Consider the following 16,728-nt stretch of genomic DNA (forward strand, 5'->3'; position numbering starts at 1 on the left):
ACTCACGAGACAGGAGTGCCTCTTAAAAACTGAAAGGAAACAATGAATGAGTGAACCAGCTAGAAGGCCTTCATTATTCAAGTCCCACTGTGAAAGCAGTCCCAGTGCGTCCTGAATGCAGGGCTTCTGAAGTGGAAAGCTGTGGCAGAAACAGCCCTCTGAGATATGCCCCCTGATCTATTAGATCTCCCAATGGTAAGTTAGGATTTGACAATGCCATGTCTGATTTTTTTTTTAACTGCCAAGCATCTAGAGGGTGGAGCAGCAGAAAGGAGCAATCTGAGGACCCAAGTCCGGCCACGTAGACCGTCTGCCCTCATTCCAAGGATGCTGTCCCGTCTACAAAACCAGCCACACGGAGAGCCAAGAGCCCTGAAAGGATATCAAGCTCCCCGCTAGGGAGCAAGCAGAGTAAAAGACAACCGGGAGCTGAATGTTCAGAAACAGGAACTGGCAATGACTTTGGTTATTCTTCAAGCTGCCAGACTTGATTGTGACCGACCCCAAAGGCAGAAACACCAACATCAGTAGAGGGTGGAAAGTTACCTTTCAGAACCATCCTCTGAGGGAACAGGGAGCCAATATCACTCATTCTGTGGCTTTGACCCCACCAAATCTATACATAAAGAAACTGATGGATGTTAAAGTGAACACTGCGGACAGCCTTAGGGCAAAGGGGAGTGGGAGCCCACAGCTGCAGGATTGTGTGAGCAAAGGAAAGGGAGCAGGCTCTCCTTTTTATCTGCGAATGGGATAGGTTCCCTAGCCAACCTCAGTTCTGTCTATGGATGTTAGTTGGAGGGGTGAAAATCCCTTCCGTTCCCTTGAATCACAGCAGCAGGGCACATCCCACAGCACAAAGTCTAAGACAAATGTATATCTGAAATCAAACATGTGGGTACCTAAATTCTATCAGTGCATGTTTATCTCATAACAAAAAAGTGTAACCAGTGGATCTCCAGAACTGGATTCTAAACACTCTTAAGTCCCAGGCAAGGAAAACTTCCCTCACACAGGCATTCACACACATACCACGGCCAGCATGCTAACTCACAGTGTGACTCAGTTTCCCTCCGCGGAAGCCATAGTCAAGAGTGCCACCTCCTAGCCCTTCCCCAGAAATCAGCTTGGGCTTTACTAAGCCTCTGTGATTTCTGAGAGGTGGTGGTGGAAGAAGCAGAAGCCCTGGCTGGTCAGGCTGAGTTCCTTCCTGCTCGGAGCATCCGAGTCCCTCCGACATTCCCAGGTGTTGCCACAAAGGGAGTTGAGAGTTTGCCAAGTCAGAAGTTATCCACACCTTGAAAGGAATGTTCCTGGAATAGTTAAAAAACAAACAAACAAACAAACCTAAACCACCTTGCCTGTAAACTGGGGATGGGGGAGGAGGGCAAAGGAAAGTAGAGAGACAAAAATTTGTAAACAGTCAGGCAGGGCCAGGATTAGATTTCCCTTCCCTCAAGGACAGCCAGATCTGATACAGCTGCTGATAAGGCCAAGCAGCTTCACTTTACTGCCCTTACCCAGGTCTCAGTGTATAACATCAGTATTCCCAAACATCATCAGAGACCCTTCTGAGAGCATGGAGAGGGACTGTCACTGACATCCAGGCTGGACAACATCTACCAGAAAAAAATCCTACTAGGAAGGAGCTCAAAAGGCTTCCGGAGAGCAGAGGTGGACAGAATAGCACTTACTGCCCGCAAGCACCTTTCTGTTGAAAAGACTACACTTTTGAAACCAACACTGAACTTTCCCTATCACAAATGCTGTAATGTGGCCCTTTCCTGCAAAAGGACACCTTTCCCTTTAGAAACAATATGTGAATCTGATACAAGTGAAATAAACACAGTATAAGTATCCCTAGCTCATTAAACATCTCTCATTCAAGACTTCAAGGCACTTAAGTCATTTCATAAATGTAAAAATTCATGCCTCATCACTTCAAAAGGGGGGAGTCGGAGGGAATGTCATTTCCTCATCTTACGTTCAGTACATTTGAGAAACTGTCCATGGAAAAGCCCCTCTCTCCCCACTGTAAGTGGGGAGGTCAAACCTCTATCTCATTATCCTCAGCTCGGAAAAGCTTGGGATAAACCCAAAGGAGAACTGAGCCATAGTCAGCCCTGACCGTTGAGAGGGGAAAGGGCCCTAAAAGTGGGGTTGGTGATGCTCTCCAGTCTTGCACCTGCATCTGACTTCCGCCACAGGTTCCAGGGCCACACAGAGCTATAGCTCAGGGGACTTGATTTTCCTGCTACCCTTTACTGCATCCTCCCTCCCGTACTTTTAAAGGGCCAAAGTCAACACTAAATCAGCTTGTTATTTCCCTCCAAGGACCAGATAAATAAGTTGACCCAGCATCGACTGTTTCCCCAGTTACTCAACTCTGTCCCCAAATATAAAGCCTTGGGGCAGAAGGCCAAGCCTTATCTCAATCCACCCCTCCATGTGTCCGGCCAGGCCCACCCCTGGCCCAACCACTCATAGCATTAGTAGTTCATTTACAGGAGCAGGCAGAAGAGTCACCCAGCCAGTCTGCCCCCACCCCACGCAACGCCACCCCCAATCCCACCCAGCGCACTCTGTCTCCACAAGCAAGCAGATGGAGCTCTGCCTTGCAACCAGTGGATAACCCGATTCTCAAAGGGCTGTCCTTTCTAAGAAGGCAATGGGCAGTCTTGCCACAGGATGGAAGCTGGGGGTCACATGCAAGGGGCTCAGAGCTGGAGGCACCTTCTTCTTGGAGACACAAGGTCGGGGACTGGGGACCTGGAAACTGGCTCATTTGCTTTCTATAGAAAAAGACACTCTATCCACCACCCCCCCTCCCAATCCCCGGAGGATGTTCAGTCCTCCCCTTGACCCCTCTCCCTGCTTACAGCAAAGAGAAAAACCCCAGGCCTCCCGACTCAAGTCCGAAGGCCAGAATAACAGCACATTTGTTACTGAGAAGGCAGGAGACTTGTGAGCAGAGCCCCCAAGGTTACACTGGCGCAGCTCCCCAGGGTCCTGTTCTTTTCCTTCTGGGAGGGCTCCCAGTGGCATCAGAACAACCTGCCACCCTAAGCAGGTTGTACCCGAGGCAACCAAACAAACATATCCCCGAGGAAACTGAGGAGAGAGAGGGAGACATAGCCCAGGGAAGGAAGGAAGGGGGTCAGTTTCCGACTGGACATAGAAAGAAGGAAAGGAAGACACGGGGGAAAGAAGCCGACATCTCCCGCCCCTTGCGGTAATGCTCCCCCTCCCAGCCCCGCCTCTCCCACAGAGGACCGGAGATCAGGGTGGGCAGATGGAGAGCTAGCAGCCAGGGGGCTGGGCTGGGCCCCAGGGCCCGGACCGGGGGAGGGGAGGACTAGGTGTGCGGTCCACCATCGCCTAGTTTTCCCATGCACCCTGGAGAGAGGGTTCATCTTAGCAAGGTTTCCTCCCCTTCAGAAAAGTCCTCAAACTCAGGAGGGCCCGTGGTTCCCACTCCCAAGCCTCTCTAGCTTCCACCCAGACTGACGCCCCCTCCGCCCTCCCGAGGCTTCGGGGATGCTCTCGGCGCGGAGGAAGACGGGGTGTCAACCTTGCACTGCCCGAGATCCCCAGCTGGCCCCTTCTCCTTGCATCTCCCGGATACCCCCTTTGTTTCTGGCGGTGAAAGTTGCCAAGGTGCACCCCTTCCCCAACACGCCCCCCTGTGCGCCCATCCCCCGCAGGGAATCCAAGCCCGGGCGCACCATCTAATCTGCAGCTCGCTCTCTAGCCTGGGCACCGCAACGAAATCGAAAGCAAAGAGCAGGGGGGATTCGGCAGCGCCTCCAGCCTGGTCACCCGGTCGTAGGGTCTTCCCCATCACCGCATCATCGCCCGCGCCCCCCGCAACTCGGCGCTGCCCGCCCCGCGTGGCCACTTCTCCCGGCGGCGGAAAGGCCTCTCTGCGGGCATCGAGGGCACCTACCGGTGCGGGGCCGGGATCGCGAGCCGGGGCAGGGCAGGGCCGGCCGCCGGCCGGGCGCAGGTGCGGCCAGGAGCGCCGTCTCCCGGGCTCGCTCCCGCTCCTCCTCCCGCGCCGGGACTCGGGGCGCTCTCCTGCGCCGCCTGCTCCCCGCCCCCACGCCCGGCGCTCGGGCTCCCCCCGCGCCGAGTTGCCGCTGCCCGTGCCTCCCCCAGGCCGCCGGCCCTCCCGCGCCGCGCCTAGTCCCGCATCGTGGGTCGGTGCCCGCCGCGGCGCGGGGGTCGGAGGGCTGCGGCCGCCGCTGCCCGGGCCGAGCGGAGCCCCCGGCGGCGGCGGCGGCGGCACTCACCCATAGTATGGATGCGGTGCAAACTGCACATGCTCGCGTCTGACAGGCGCTCTGCCTCCGGCCCCGCTTAACTCCTTGCTCACCCGCTCACCGGCTAGCCCTCCGGGTTCGCGGCCCGGCCCACCCCCTCACCCCTCCCCCGCCTCCGGGAGTCGGCCGCGCCCTGGGCGCCTGGAAATGCGCCCCCCGGTCCCGACCGCGGCGCAGGGGGCTGCAGTGCAGAGCTCCTCTACCCGCCGGGCCCCTGCCACCCATCCTGCGTGTAAGGTGTCTGAAGGAGCCCCGAGGAGAGCACCAGCCGGGACACCTCACCTCCCCGCTTGTAGCAGTTGTGGAGGTACAACGTCCACTGTGGGTGTCCTGTGGGTCCCAGTTCCCCGAGGGCCACGGTCCTCATGGCACTGCAGACCCACTAGATGCCAGCACTGTGTTTTGTGCTGTCCATTCGTTGAAATAGGCCTACAAGATCGGTTTCATTATCCCCATTTTCAAGATGGAAAAACTGAGGCCTGTGGAAGTTAAGGAATCTACCTAATGCAGAGCCTGAACTTCCAAGGTTGACAGTTTGATTTATACCACAAAGATTAAACAGAAGATGTTCTTTCTTAAGTCAGTTGGGATCCTTCTATTGGAAGGTGGAAAATAATGGATGCCATCTAGAAAATCTGGAGATTCTGATATGTGAATCAGTGGGAAATCCCAGACAGGCGGGCCAGAGCTTGAGACAGGCCCCTCAGGTGGGTCCTAGGTCCTGCAGAAAGGCTGGGCAGGGAGTAGGAAGGCAATGCAACTCCTATCCCTACCTCAAGCCTGGGTTTGGTACTGGAGCTACAGCCAAGAGGAAAGGACATTTTTACAATTTCTAGTGCCCACTGGGGTATCTTTTTGTCAATTATCGGTCCGGAGGGGGCACCCTTTGCTAATTCTCACAGGGACCCTATGTGTGCCAAGGCCTGATCAGAGAGGTCTGATGGCTGCTTCCCTTCTAGCCCTCACCCCCTTTTTAATCACATGCCACAGTGACAGAGAGTTCTCAGAGGTCCAAGGCAGCACAGAGTCTTCTAAGGAAAGGAGCCATCTAGCCGGTCTCGCCCCACTCTGGATGAGAAGCTGAGCTGCTGTCCTAATCTGATCCGAAATTGTGGGTTTCTCAAAGCTGCAGAGGAAGTGCACAGCCACGTGGTGCCAATGGCGAAAGCTCTTGGCTTCCCTGAGTTAGTTTCCTCCTCTGAGATGGAGGTAGTATGGCCTGGGTCATAAGTATATTGTGATGACCCAATAACGAAATGCATGTAGCATCCTCAGTACAGAAGCCCTTCCATAACAGGAGAGTATTTTCTGCTGAGGGTAAAGCAGGGCTGGGGAGAAGGGATCAGGGCTACAGTGAAGCCGTGGGCTGTCCTAGGACACTGTCAGAGAGGCAGGAGACCGGCCCCTCTCAGGAACACCTTGCAAGAAGATACTTCAGTCAATCTGGCAGCAAAGCCCACCTGCTGAAGACGGACCTCCTTGGCGCCCCCTTGCCTTGGAATCCTGTTCTGCTTTGGTTTTCAATCTCTGGCTGGTGGCTGATTCCACTCCCTTCTGGCTCTGGGAGGCAGCATTGCGCAAAAGAAAGCATAACATGCTGTTAAGGCAGAGGATCTGAATTGGGGGTGATTTATCCCTTAGGTGCAGCGCAGGGCCGAGCATCCACAATATTTTTAGGACCCATAAAGTTTTCTGAATTCCTTTTAAACTCAGAGGCAAAAAATAAACTGGGAGGTCAAAGAAAATGTTTTCCTATGTAATTTTAGTTTAGAAGCCATAGTGTATGGAAGCCAAGGGGCCAGTTACAGAAACTAAAAGAAGGAAGAGTTAGGAACTAAGGCCCAAGATTTGGCGTCAGTCAGTCTCTACTTTATCCAGTTCTCCCATGGACTTCACTCCATCATCTGGGTCTTCCTCATTCCGAAATTAGGAATCATCTCTTCCTAACAAAAATATATATAGTGCCTTACAGTTGACTTATCTCCTTTCTTGGGTTTATTATTGATCCCCATTTTATAAATGAGGAAGTCAAGGCTCAGAGAGATTGTATGGCTTGGTCAAGTTTATGTTGCTAGTAAAAGCAGAATGCAATTCAAATGCAAGTCTTCTGGCACCCCATCCAAGATCCTTTCCATCTGCACGCCAAGTAAGATCAGGTGTGTACAGGACAGAGCTGTCTGCTGCAGACACAGATCTAAAAATAACATCTGTAGCAGTGAGTGGGTCCTCTGGTTTTTCACCCAAAGAATACTGAGACATGCATTCATTGTTGTAAGAATGGGTAGAGAGGGTGACCCTGGGTGAAGGGAGGCACAGTATAATGGTTCTAGTGATTCAAGTACAGATTCAAGGTGGAGGGCCATGGGGCAAATCAAGCCCCACTGCACTAACACACACAGCAGACGATGCCAGCCCCTTTTTTGACTTCTTGTCTTATCAGAGCAACATAGACCTGAGTTCAAACTCCACATCCTAGCCAGGCATGTTAAGGCAGTTTATTTAACCTTTTTGAGCCTATTTCCTCATGTGCAAAATGGAAATAGCAATAAAACTCAACTCCATGGCTGTTGCAAGCATAAATCAGATGATGAACGCATACAGAGTTTGAAGTTCCTGCCACCACAGGCATTTAACGATTGTTCTCTTCACATCTCTCTTCTACCACCGGGTAGGGAAAAAGAGAGTCTTTCAAGTGTCTTTGTAGTCTCCAAAGTACCTTGAAAATGTTAGGTCCTTAACCATATTTTCTGAAAGACGAGAACTTTTCCGCCCTTCTACAAAGCAAACCATCCATAAAGTGGTAGCTTTTGTCCACCATAAGTCATTTTCTTGATGACTTTCAAGGGGAACCAGAAAAACTTCTGCATACTCGTTAGAGAGGGTTGGTTTCCTGGGGGTTGCCTTCTGACCACAAGTCAGGAAAGATGTTGCTCTAGAGGATGATTTCACTGAAGGGACTGGGCCAGCAGCCGGAGCAGGAAGGACTTGGGAGGGGGTGAGGCGTGGAGACTGGAGGCCGAGAGATAATTGTGTATGGTCTGTCACAGAATGCTGTGATAAGAAAAAGAGAAATGAGATAGGGCCAAGGAAGCGCTGAAGTCAAAGGCTATCTTGGGTTTGGAGTTATTTGGACCAGCTTAACAGGAAAAAGGGGTTCCCAGGTGGCACTAGTGATAAAGAACCAGCCTGCCAATGCAGGAGACACAAGAGATACAGGTTAGGAAAATCCCTGGGTTGGGAAGATCCCCTGGAGGAGGGCATGGCAACCCATTCCGATATTCTTGCCTGGAGAATCCCATGGACAGAGGAGCCTGGAGGGCTACAGTTCATAGGGTCACAAAGAGTCGGACACAACTGAAGTGACTAAGCAGGCATGCACAACAGGAAAATAATCTGGGTGAGAAAGAACTGGGGAAAGCCCCAGGGAACCAGTCTTCCCTTACAAGCATACAGAAATCTTCCTGTTCTCTTTGAAAGTCATTATGAAAATTACTTATGGTAGACAGGAGCTACTGCTTTATGGATGGTATACTTAGTGGAAGAGCAGAAGACCTTGTTTTCCAGAAGATATGGGCATGGTCTAGGCAGTAAGAGAGGAAGACAAGATCTGCTGGAGTCTGAAAATGGGGTAGGAGGCGGAGCCTCTTTGTAACAGCCTTTTTTTCAAATAGGAAGGAAAGAGGCATAGAATTTAGAGGCATAAAGAGTTTAACTGGAAGGAATATGAACCTGGAACTTTTAGGATTCTTTGGTTGAAAGCAACAGAACCCAACTTTAGCTGTCTAAAAGGAATTTATTAGCAGGATATGATCAGATGGCTCACAGATTTGGAAGGAATGCTGGCAAAACAGACTTGAAAAGCTAGGACCAGGACAGCTTTGGGAGCCCAGGGAATTGGAAATAACTGAGAGCCTCCTGGGCTCTGCTGCCAGAACAATGGGACTTCAATTATTTTTATCACTTTTATCTGCTCAAGTGTAAGGGTTAAGTTGGTTAAGTTTACCTAAGTTGAGTCTTGTATCCACCTCTTGGCCAGAGAAGGGCCAGAAGGATACCCTGATGCAAGCTCCACCAACGCCCACATCACAATTCAGAGGAAGACAGAGAAATTGAAGTGTTGTTACCCTAAGGGAGAGAAAGGCTGCTAGGCAGCCCCCGAAAAGGGGATGTCCACGGTATATGGGGGAAGCAAGCAGCACAGGGAATGTGCACCTGACTTGGGGCCCCATTAAGTTCTCAGTTACGAGAGAAGGTGAAGGGAAAAACAAAGAAGCCTTCAGAGAGTAGCAGGAAACTCTGAAAAGTACTAGGACAGGGAGGCCTAGATTGCTGACTAAAATCACTGCTCGCTCTAGGGTGGGTATCGAGCTGGAGACAAGCCAACATTTTCGGAACTTTGCACAGCTACAAGCCGTGCTCAGAAATGGATGAACTGTAATAGGAAAGCAGGTGCAATGGGTTATTAAGGATGTCCTTGAATGTTTGTTAAATGCTTCTGAGGGGTGGAAAAGTGGTACTAGCGGAGGGCTAGGAGGCATCAGGCCCCAGGGAAATGGTCAAGTTGACTACAGATTTATCAGAAGGTTTGCTACTCACATGTCCATGTGGGAGAGGGGTGTGTGTACTTTCACCAAGCTCTCAAAATAATGTATGTTCCTACTTTAGGGATCTTTAAAAGTCATGTCCTCTCTCTCTTTTTTTTTTTTCAGTCATCAAAAAGAAAATGCAGTGGATAAGAACTATGCAGCATTCATGACCACCTAGAGCCTGAAAATGAGGAACTCACTATATTCTGTGATAATGTGAATTCATCCATAAAGCATTAAGACATTAATGTGTGGGCACTAAGATAGCCCAGAAAATGAGTGCAGGTTCATGAGACCAGCAGTAAATTAAGGGGTGGGGGGAGGCCAACGCTCAAAAAATCAAAGCGAGAATATGAACATACACGGGAACTACACAACTTCATAGTCGTTAAATGCGAGTTTAACTGTGACGGTGGTAAACTGGAGGAGGGGGAGGCTAGAGTTGATTATGAAACTTGGGAATCATGGGGAGAGCCGTCCCCATCCCCAGCTGCTCTCACTTCCGACTCAGCAGTCAGCCCAGGTGCTGGGCAAATTTGAAAGAATTTCTACCCTGGAGATTAGAAACCAAACTCCAAGCTAGTCACCTCCCCTCCGTGCCTCCCTCTGCCAGGATACAAGGAGCTCAGTCGTCTGAGGAGGGACAAAGGAGTATTGTTAAGGCGAGCCTGGTTAGGAGAAGGCTTTGCAACTAAAAGCTTTTATGCTGCTATCTAAGCCCTTCTGCCTGGGGGGGAACTCTGCGTGCCTGTCCCAGCTTCACTGGATCAGTTCAAAGAGAAATTTCAGCCTGAAATTTTTGATTGCAGAAGGATAGCTTGGGACTTGGCAGTATTCATAGGTTAAGAATTTGTATCACAACATCTCATCCAAGACCCAATTCCTGGTCCCACTAGGTCCTGAGATGGGTTGCTGCTGCTGCTGCTGCTGCTAAGTCGCTTCAGTCGTGTCCGACTCTGTGCGACCCCATAGACGGCAGCCCACCAGGCTCCCCCATCCCTGGGATTCTCCAGGCAAGAACACTGGAGTGGGTTGCCATTTCCTTCTCCAAATGCATGAAAGTGAAAATGAAAGTGAAGTCACTCAGTCATGTCCGACTCAAGCGACCCCATGGACTGCAGCCCACCAGGCTCCTCCATCCATGGGATTTTCCAGGCAAGAGTACCAGAGTGGGTTGCCATTGCTTCTGAGATGGGTTAGAGTGGGAAAATTTTTTTTTTTTAAAGATTTGAGTTAAAGAAGTTGTCCCATAGGAGCTGACTGAGAGGCAGCCCAGCCTGGGGGTGAGAGTGGGGGCAGATGGGTGAGGGTGTTGGGACTATACTACCTAGGGTAGGATATAACCTGTATCAGTTCTTTTTACCCTCTTTGTCCTGCCCCTTGTAGAACTCTGCCACCTTCAGGAAGGGCTGCACAAGCCTGAGGGGTGGATGATCTCAGCGATTCCATCTTGTCTGAGACATGAGTTCAGGTGAGGTGTCCCATCAGTCTCAGATGCTCACTCATTAGTAAGTTATATATCTAATCTCTTCTCTGGTACTGTGCTGTCATGAGGACTGGACTCCTGATTTGAAGAAAATTGTTACTCAGTTCGACAACTATTAACATGCATGCACTGTGTTGAGGAGTAGGGTCATGGAGGTAAAAAGATTGAGACCTAAGCATTTGGAGGTGGGAACACTACACAAGGGTCTCTAACAGAGACCCCACGCTCCTAGGGACTTAAATTTTCTCTCTCCCATGGAGTTCAGTTCAGTTCAGTCACTCAGTCGTGTCCGACTCTTTGAGACCCCATGGACTGCAGCACGCCAGGCCTCCCTGTCCATCACCAGCTCCTGGAGTCTACTAAAACTCATGTCCATTGAATTGGTGGTGAAAGGCAGTGATTATTAGTGTTCTAAGATGGAGTTGTTTTCTTGCCAGGCTTTATCCCTACCACACTTAATTTGTAAAGTAACTTTCAGGCACTGGCTCAATATTGACTAGTATTTGCAAATTGTACATTTCTTTCTGTCAAAGACTCTTTATCTGTCTAGGTCAAAGTTTGTTTTTTCAAATGCCGTTCAGCAAGATACAGACTTGGGACAGGGCATTGACATCTTTAGTGGGATTCTCCATACTTGTGAGCAGTAATGATGTCAGGTATAGAGCTATGACCTCCCTGGAGAATACAGGAGAGGAGTCTAGGGACAGGGAAGGAAGAATAGTGGGGTTCCCCATGACTTAAAGGAAGACCACAGAGGACATGAGTGCTTTGTTATGGACCTCCGTGTGTGTTCTTAGCACCATCGAAGAAGGGAACTAGCTGCTCCAGGCCTCATCTTAACCTCGTAAGTGCCCTTATGGGCAGTTGTATGATGGGAGGTTAACACTACCCCATATCCTAGCATTTTTACTATTGAAATCCAAATTCATGTTGCAGGAAGACACTGGACCCAGTGGATCCCACCCTGTAGCTTAACTGAATGGAGCTGGATGATGGCCCAAAACTCTAAGAATGTCGAAGGAAGGGTCATGAATGTCTCTGGTGCTGCAGTCAAGGAGCGTGGATGAGCGTAGGTGGGTGTGGGGGAACGAGAAGCGTAGACGGAAGGAACAGGGGCTCCAGACTTTCTTCCTGAGATCATGCACCATGCTGCTCCCAGCCAGAGGCTCACAAAGTCTACCCTCTGGACCACACCTGACTAGCTTCACATTCCTTCTTCCCTCAAGTGGACACCACGGCTGGATGCATCACTTCCCTTGCAGGATGTAAAATGGGCTTGAGTTAGAACTAGACTCAACTTAACTCTGTCCCCAGACTTGTGTCTGCTCCTTCAAGACCTGGACAACTTCCAGACCACAAGAACACAGTGTATAAGAGGAATCCAGTAATGCTGTCGTGGGCATAGCTTAATTGCTCTGAAGAGGTAACAGAATCCGGGCAATATCAAAAGCATGTGAGTCCCCTCTGATCTCAGCATCGGTCCCCAGCTCCTCCCCTTGTCATACCCCTGCCCAGGATCTTCACCAACTGGAGACAGTGAGTTGGCATTAAACTTGAAGGATGGGAGGTTATGAGGCAAGTTCTTTGACTGGTAGATTGTAGCTTTCTTGAGTTAGTTGTCAACTTCCCTGAATCTCAACTTTATACTTTACTGATGAGATCCATGTTTTTTAAACATTTTAATAGCTTTATTAGAAAAATGATCTGTACTCCTTGTAAAACATTCACATAATATAAAAAGAACAAAAACTAAAAATATTACACCAGACTTCTACACCCAAATATAATCAGATAATCACCATTAATGTTTGGGGGGAAAGTTGTCTACCTGTATTTATTTACATATAGTTTTATATATTTATAAAACTATAGCTGTATAAATATATACAACTATATGTGTGTGTGTGCGTGTGTGTGTATATATAGGCTTCCCAGGTGGGTCAGTAGTAAACAATTCGCCTGCCAACACAGGAGACACAGGAAGTGCAGGTTCTAACCCTGGGTCAGGAAGATCCCCTGGAGAAGGAAATGGCTACCCACTCCACAATCTTGCCTGGATAATTCCATGGACAGAGGAGCCTGGCAGGCTATAGTTCATGGGGTCACAAAGAGTCAGACATGACTGAGTGACTAAGCACAGCACATATATAGTTTTACATAAAGTAAATTATATTATACATACTTTTCTGGAAATTGTTTCACTTGACATTAATAATGAATTTGTTCCATGTCAATAAAAACAATTCTTCAACATAAATTCTAATGGCTGCATAGTATTTTATTTTCTAGATGAATTTTAATAATTTATTTACTAGTTCCAACTGATGAACATTTAGGTTGTATCCTTTTTTCTTTACTCTGTTATTATTGCTGCTATAAATATTTGGGGCAACACAGTCCTTTGAGGCATCCTTCTCCTAATGACAAAAATACTGAATGATGTAACTTGAGGAAAGGCACAAGAATCATAAAACCCCATCAGTGAGAACAGGAATTTGGAGTGGAGGAAAAGGTCTTAGAAAATATTTAGTGATCCTCACCTGTCTAAATGGTTTCTAATCTTATGTATATTACTACCTATGTACATGACTATTGCACTGGCTTAAGTGGCAAGTTTATTTAGAGTTATTTCTCATTCTGAATATCCAGTGAATTTATTTCACCCTAAAACTTTGCTTCCCAACAGAACCATGTTCTTCCCAAGAGAGGCTTTGTTCCAGAGATCCTGCGTCCACGTAAGCACAACTCCCTGTGCCCTGCAGGGAGATTCCTTCCTGCAGGGTCAGGCCATTCCAGAAGCCATCTGAATGTTTCCCCAGTGGCCAATGGCATAATGTTTGGAAGGAGCAGCAGTCACATGTCACCCCTAGAGCAATGCCTGCTGGTTTCCCATCATAGGAGCCTGTGTGTTCTGCTCCCTTGCTTACCTCCCTTCATATGTACAAGACCTGTCTGTAGGTGCTACCTGATTCCTTAGGGTGGACTCCATTCTGCAAGGGGAAAAGAACTAGTGCTTCCTCTTCTGGGCCTGGATCAGGAAATTGAGAACCTGGAAATGTGTATACTCCTTTTGGGAAAGTTACACCATCCATAGGACCTCTCTGAGAACTCCAAAGCTCACTTTTACATGAGAAAAGCCCAGTTCATGCATGGATTCCATCAATCTTCTGAGTCAAGCCATCTGATTCCAGCTCTATGTCCCATCACTTTATCTGTGGCACAGCAAAGATGATTCTTAATGCTCAATTTGCACTTTGTGCAGAAGAGACTCTTCCTGTGCCCTCCTCTTATGGCACAGTTGGGTGAGAGATGCCTGGAATACGTGCCAAGCTGATGGTCTGCGTGTGCATGCTGGAGCCGTGCAGCTGGGGAAAAGGAGAACGTTCTTTCTATCTATCCCTACTTCACCCTAGTCTTTTAATACCACTAAATTCTCCAATCCCCTTCCCTAAAACTATGTAAAACTGAACAAGGACACAGGATATGGAATTTAAAGTTTCCACTTTAGGCAGAGCTTAAAGCCTCATGAATTACTTTTCAAAGTGTCCAAAGCCCGCAGCGATCTGATCAGAGGGGATATAGCCCTAGGTGTTGCTAGGATCAGGAATACGCGGGCTCAGGGTCTTTTCGGAAAATAAGCCATGCCCACCACTAGATGGCGCTGAGAGATAGCCTCCAACGTCCTAGCAGGTAGTGGCTCACACCCAGGACTTTGAGATGGAAGACAGGTTACGTTGCCTGGATTAACCCGTCTTCACAAAAAGGAGTTGGCAATAAGAGCTTCTGATAGGATATAAGCCCTGACGCTTCTCGTAAAAAACCCTGAGCCTAAGCCTAAGAAGCACAGGAGGCAAATGTGTGATTGATCAAGGGAGACCTACTGGTTTCCTACTAAACCACCCGGGAATGGAGGAACTCTGCAATGGCTGTCTTCTCATCCATTCAGGTATTTCTGGTCTTCCTTTCTCTGTGAATTCTGGGGAGCATATTGGCCTGCTCTTAACAGCAACCACACCCTGGAAGGTGCCCTGCAGATAATGCTGCGTTCCTGAAGCAGAGGGAACTCCCAGCCTTGTGTGGCGGTCCCCGCCTCGCTCCATAGGCCTCTTCCAGTCCAGAGAAGCAGCTGCTTAGAAGGGAAGCCGAGCTGCCATAGCACCTGCCACCTACTTGGACTTGGTCCCTACCCAGGCCCTCCTGGCCACTGATGTGAGCAGCCATTGTTTTCATCTGTGATGAAAGTCGAAGGAGAAAAAAGACAGCTGGTTTCAAACCACAATGTTCCAAGTTCTGAAATGATCTATCAATAGAATCCCAGTTGGATGGCTGGATTTACCAGGTTCTCATTCCCTGAGCTCCATCAGCTCCCAATTTAGCTTTTCTTTCCCCCTCCCTGCCATCTCCTCTCCCCGATTTCCTCCTTCATCCTACCTTGCCCCTCTCCTCCTGGCTCTTTCTTGCCTGGGGAGCCTTCAGCTGCACTGGACAGATCATTCTGCATTGATAAATGTCGTCATTACGTCAGTTCTACCCTGTGTTACCCTCTGGGGCTGTTGCTGCTCTCTGGAAAGATCATTGGAATGTGGGAATATGATGTATGACAAACCTGTCAGTACTGGGCAGGATCCAGGTCCTGAGCAGCAGAAAAATACACATCCCTGAGCCTGCTGATCCCACAGAGCCCGAATGCATATTTCAAATAAGTACCCCCAGGATTTTGTGACCGGAGGCTAGATGGAGAATCCTTCTCCTCCACACCCCCCTTCACCTACTCCTCTTAATAGTTTCCAGGTCCTTAGTTTTTGCACATCTTCCTAGTCCTCTACTCCTTTATACTTTCATGTTCACTCCTATTTAACAACACTCATTAGGTGTCTATCATACGCCAAGGATGGGGCTAGACCTTCACCTCCATCCCTCAGAGCAGGTGAGAATCCTGCTCCCTGGCCTCCAAATGCAGAACCTCTCCCCTCCTCATCCTCCACCTGGCTTTCTCTGGCTTCAGAGCCCACTGCTGCACTGGACAGATGGGTCATTTGCAGGGACACAAGTGGTAACTGCATCGGTTCTTCCCCATGTTCCCCACTGGGAAGAGCGTGGATTAACAGCAGGTAAGTCTGCTTCTGAAGCCAGTGTCCTGCATTCATCCATCACACTTGCCACACTTTGTTTCCTCACACAGTGCCTGGAAAACAGGAAGTGCTCCATAAATATTTGTTAGGGAGCAGCTGAATGAATAAATGAGAGAAGGATCCACATTCAATCTTAGGATACTCCCCCAACACACACACACAGAGACACACACACACACACAGACACATACAAGACATTCTGCCTCTGGGCCATCTCATGTCCTTCCTGCCCTGCACCTCTCTGCATGTCCCAGCACTGCCTTCCCAGCCCCATCTGGATGATGACTGAGCCTCCTTGACCCCAGCCCATCGTTGCTCTGGCTGCTCCCAGAGATTCAGCAGTAGAAATAACCTTCTGATTTCCCTGTAACCCCAAAGCCACCAAGCTCTGCTCCTGAAGCAAAAGGCTGGGCAGGGACTGGCCCCAGGGCTCCTGAGACTCTGAGGCCCCTCCCCCCTTCTCCTCTTTGCTCTCCTCTCCCCCCTTTACTCTCCTCCTTACAGCAAGTGAGAATCAAGCTGTGAAGGCAAAAGAGTTGCTTTGATTTGATAAGGTTTCTGTGAAGCAGGAGGGCTCTCTTTGGAGCCCAGAACCCTGTTCAGAGAAAACAAGTGGGGTTGGGAAGTGAGGTCTCTGGAAGGCCCAGGATATGGGGAGGACAAACTGTCAAGCATTTCACCAGTTCTCCTAGAGTTATTGCTGTCTCTCAAGCTATCTTGCTTAACTACTGCGCTGCAATCTTACAACAAAGAGAATTCTCTGGAAGCAGATAACACTTCTGGACCTAGTAGGGGAGAGATGGGGGAGGGTAACTAGTAAACATTAGACCTCCAGCAAATATTTGTTCAAGAATGCATAACAAAAGCTATCATTTAGGCAGCACTTGCTAAGTGCCAGGCATGTACTATCTCACTGAACCCTCTCAAAAAGCCTAAGCTGCAAGAATTGTCATCACCATTTTACAAATGAAAAATTAACTCAGAAAGCTTAACAATCGTCCCAAGGTTACATCAGCACATAGGTAGTGAAGCTGGGACTCAAACTGTGGCCTGGATGGTTCCAAGGTTCCCATTCCCTTCCACAGTGCTGCCCAGGGAACCAGGCACAGCCTGGGATGCTGTTGTATTGACTCTGGAGGAATTTCTTTTTTAACTCTTTCAGTCTAAACAGTGTGGTGTGTGTATATGAACAGACTCTCCTC

At 49.1% G+C, this 16,728-nt stretch overlaps 2 protein-coding genes across 12 annotated transcripts in view; one reads left to right on the forward strand and one right to left on the reverse strand.

Annotated features, from left to right (window-relative positions):
- Positions 1-4,333, reverse strand: part of TMEM229B (transmembrane protein 229B) — a 40,812-nt gene extending 36,479 nt beyond the window's left edge. For 3 of the 11 annotated variants that reach the window (XM_081513436.1, XM_081513439.1, XM_081513443.1), the window contains exon 1: positions 4,293-4,333. The gene's annotated coding sequence lies outside the window, so the exon portion shown is untranslated. Of the gene's footprint in view, positions 1-1,054; positions 1,314-3,946 lie in introns of all 11 variants that reach the window. The other 8 variants (XM_081513441.1, XM_081513444.1, XM_081513433.1 and 5 more) reach the window with 6 other exon arrangements.
- On the forward strand, positions 3,538-13,905 carry LOC145513856 (uncharacterized). The gene is made up of 6 exons (XM_081510796.1): positions 3,538-3,685; positions 3,752-4,629; positions 9,032-9,124; positions 9,805-10,063; positions 10,295-10,379; positions 13,081-13,905. Exons 1-2 carry the CDS (start codon positions 3,538-3,540, stop codon positions 4,333-4,335), a joined length of 732 nt encoding a protein of 243 aa, XP_081366922.1. The 3' UTR covers positions 4,336-4,629; positions 9,032-9,124; positions 9,805-10,063; positions 10,295-10,379; positions 13,081-13,905.
- The last annotated feature ends 2,823 nt before the right edge of the window (positions 13,906-16,728 follow it).

This window comes from Giraffa tippelskirchi, chromosome 7 (assembly GCF_054371585.1).
Source record: "Giraffa tippelskirchi isolate mGirTip1 chromosome 7, T2T-mGirTip1v1.2.pri, whole genome shotgun sequence".
NCBI lineage: Eukaryota > Metazoa > Chordata > Mammalia > Artiodactyla > Giraffidae > Giraffa > Giraffa tippelskirchi.

What these genes read in the sequence shown, in the direction of transcription:
- LOC145513856 (XM_081510796.1), top strand. Translation starts at nt 3,538, where the DNA reads ATGCTCTCGGCGCGGAGGAAGACGGGGTGTCAACCTTGCACTGCCCGA. An exon ending in CTTCCCCAACACGCCCCCCT is followed by an intron (nt 3,686 to 3,751) that starts GTGCGCCCATCC and finishes CTCGCTCTCTAG; the next exon opens with CCTGGGCACCGCAACGAAAT.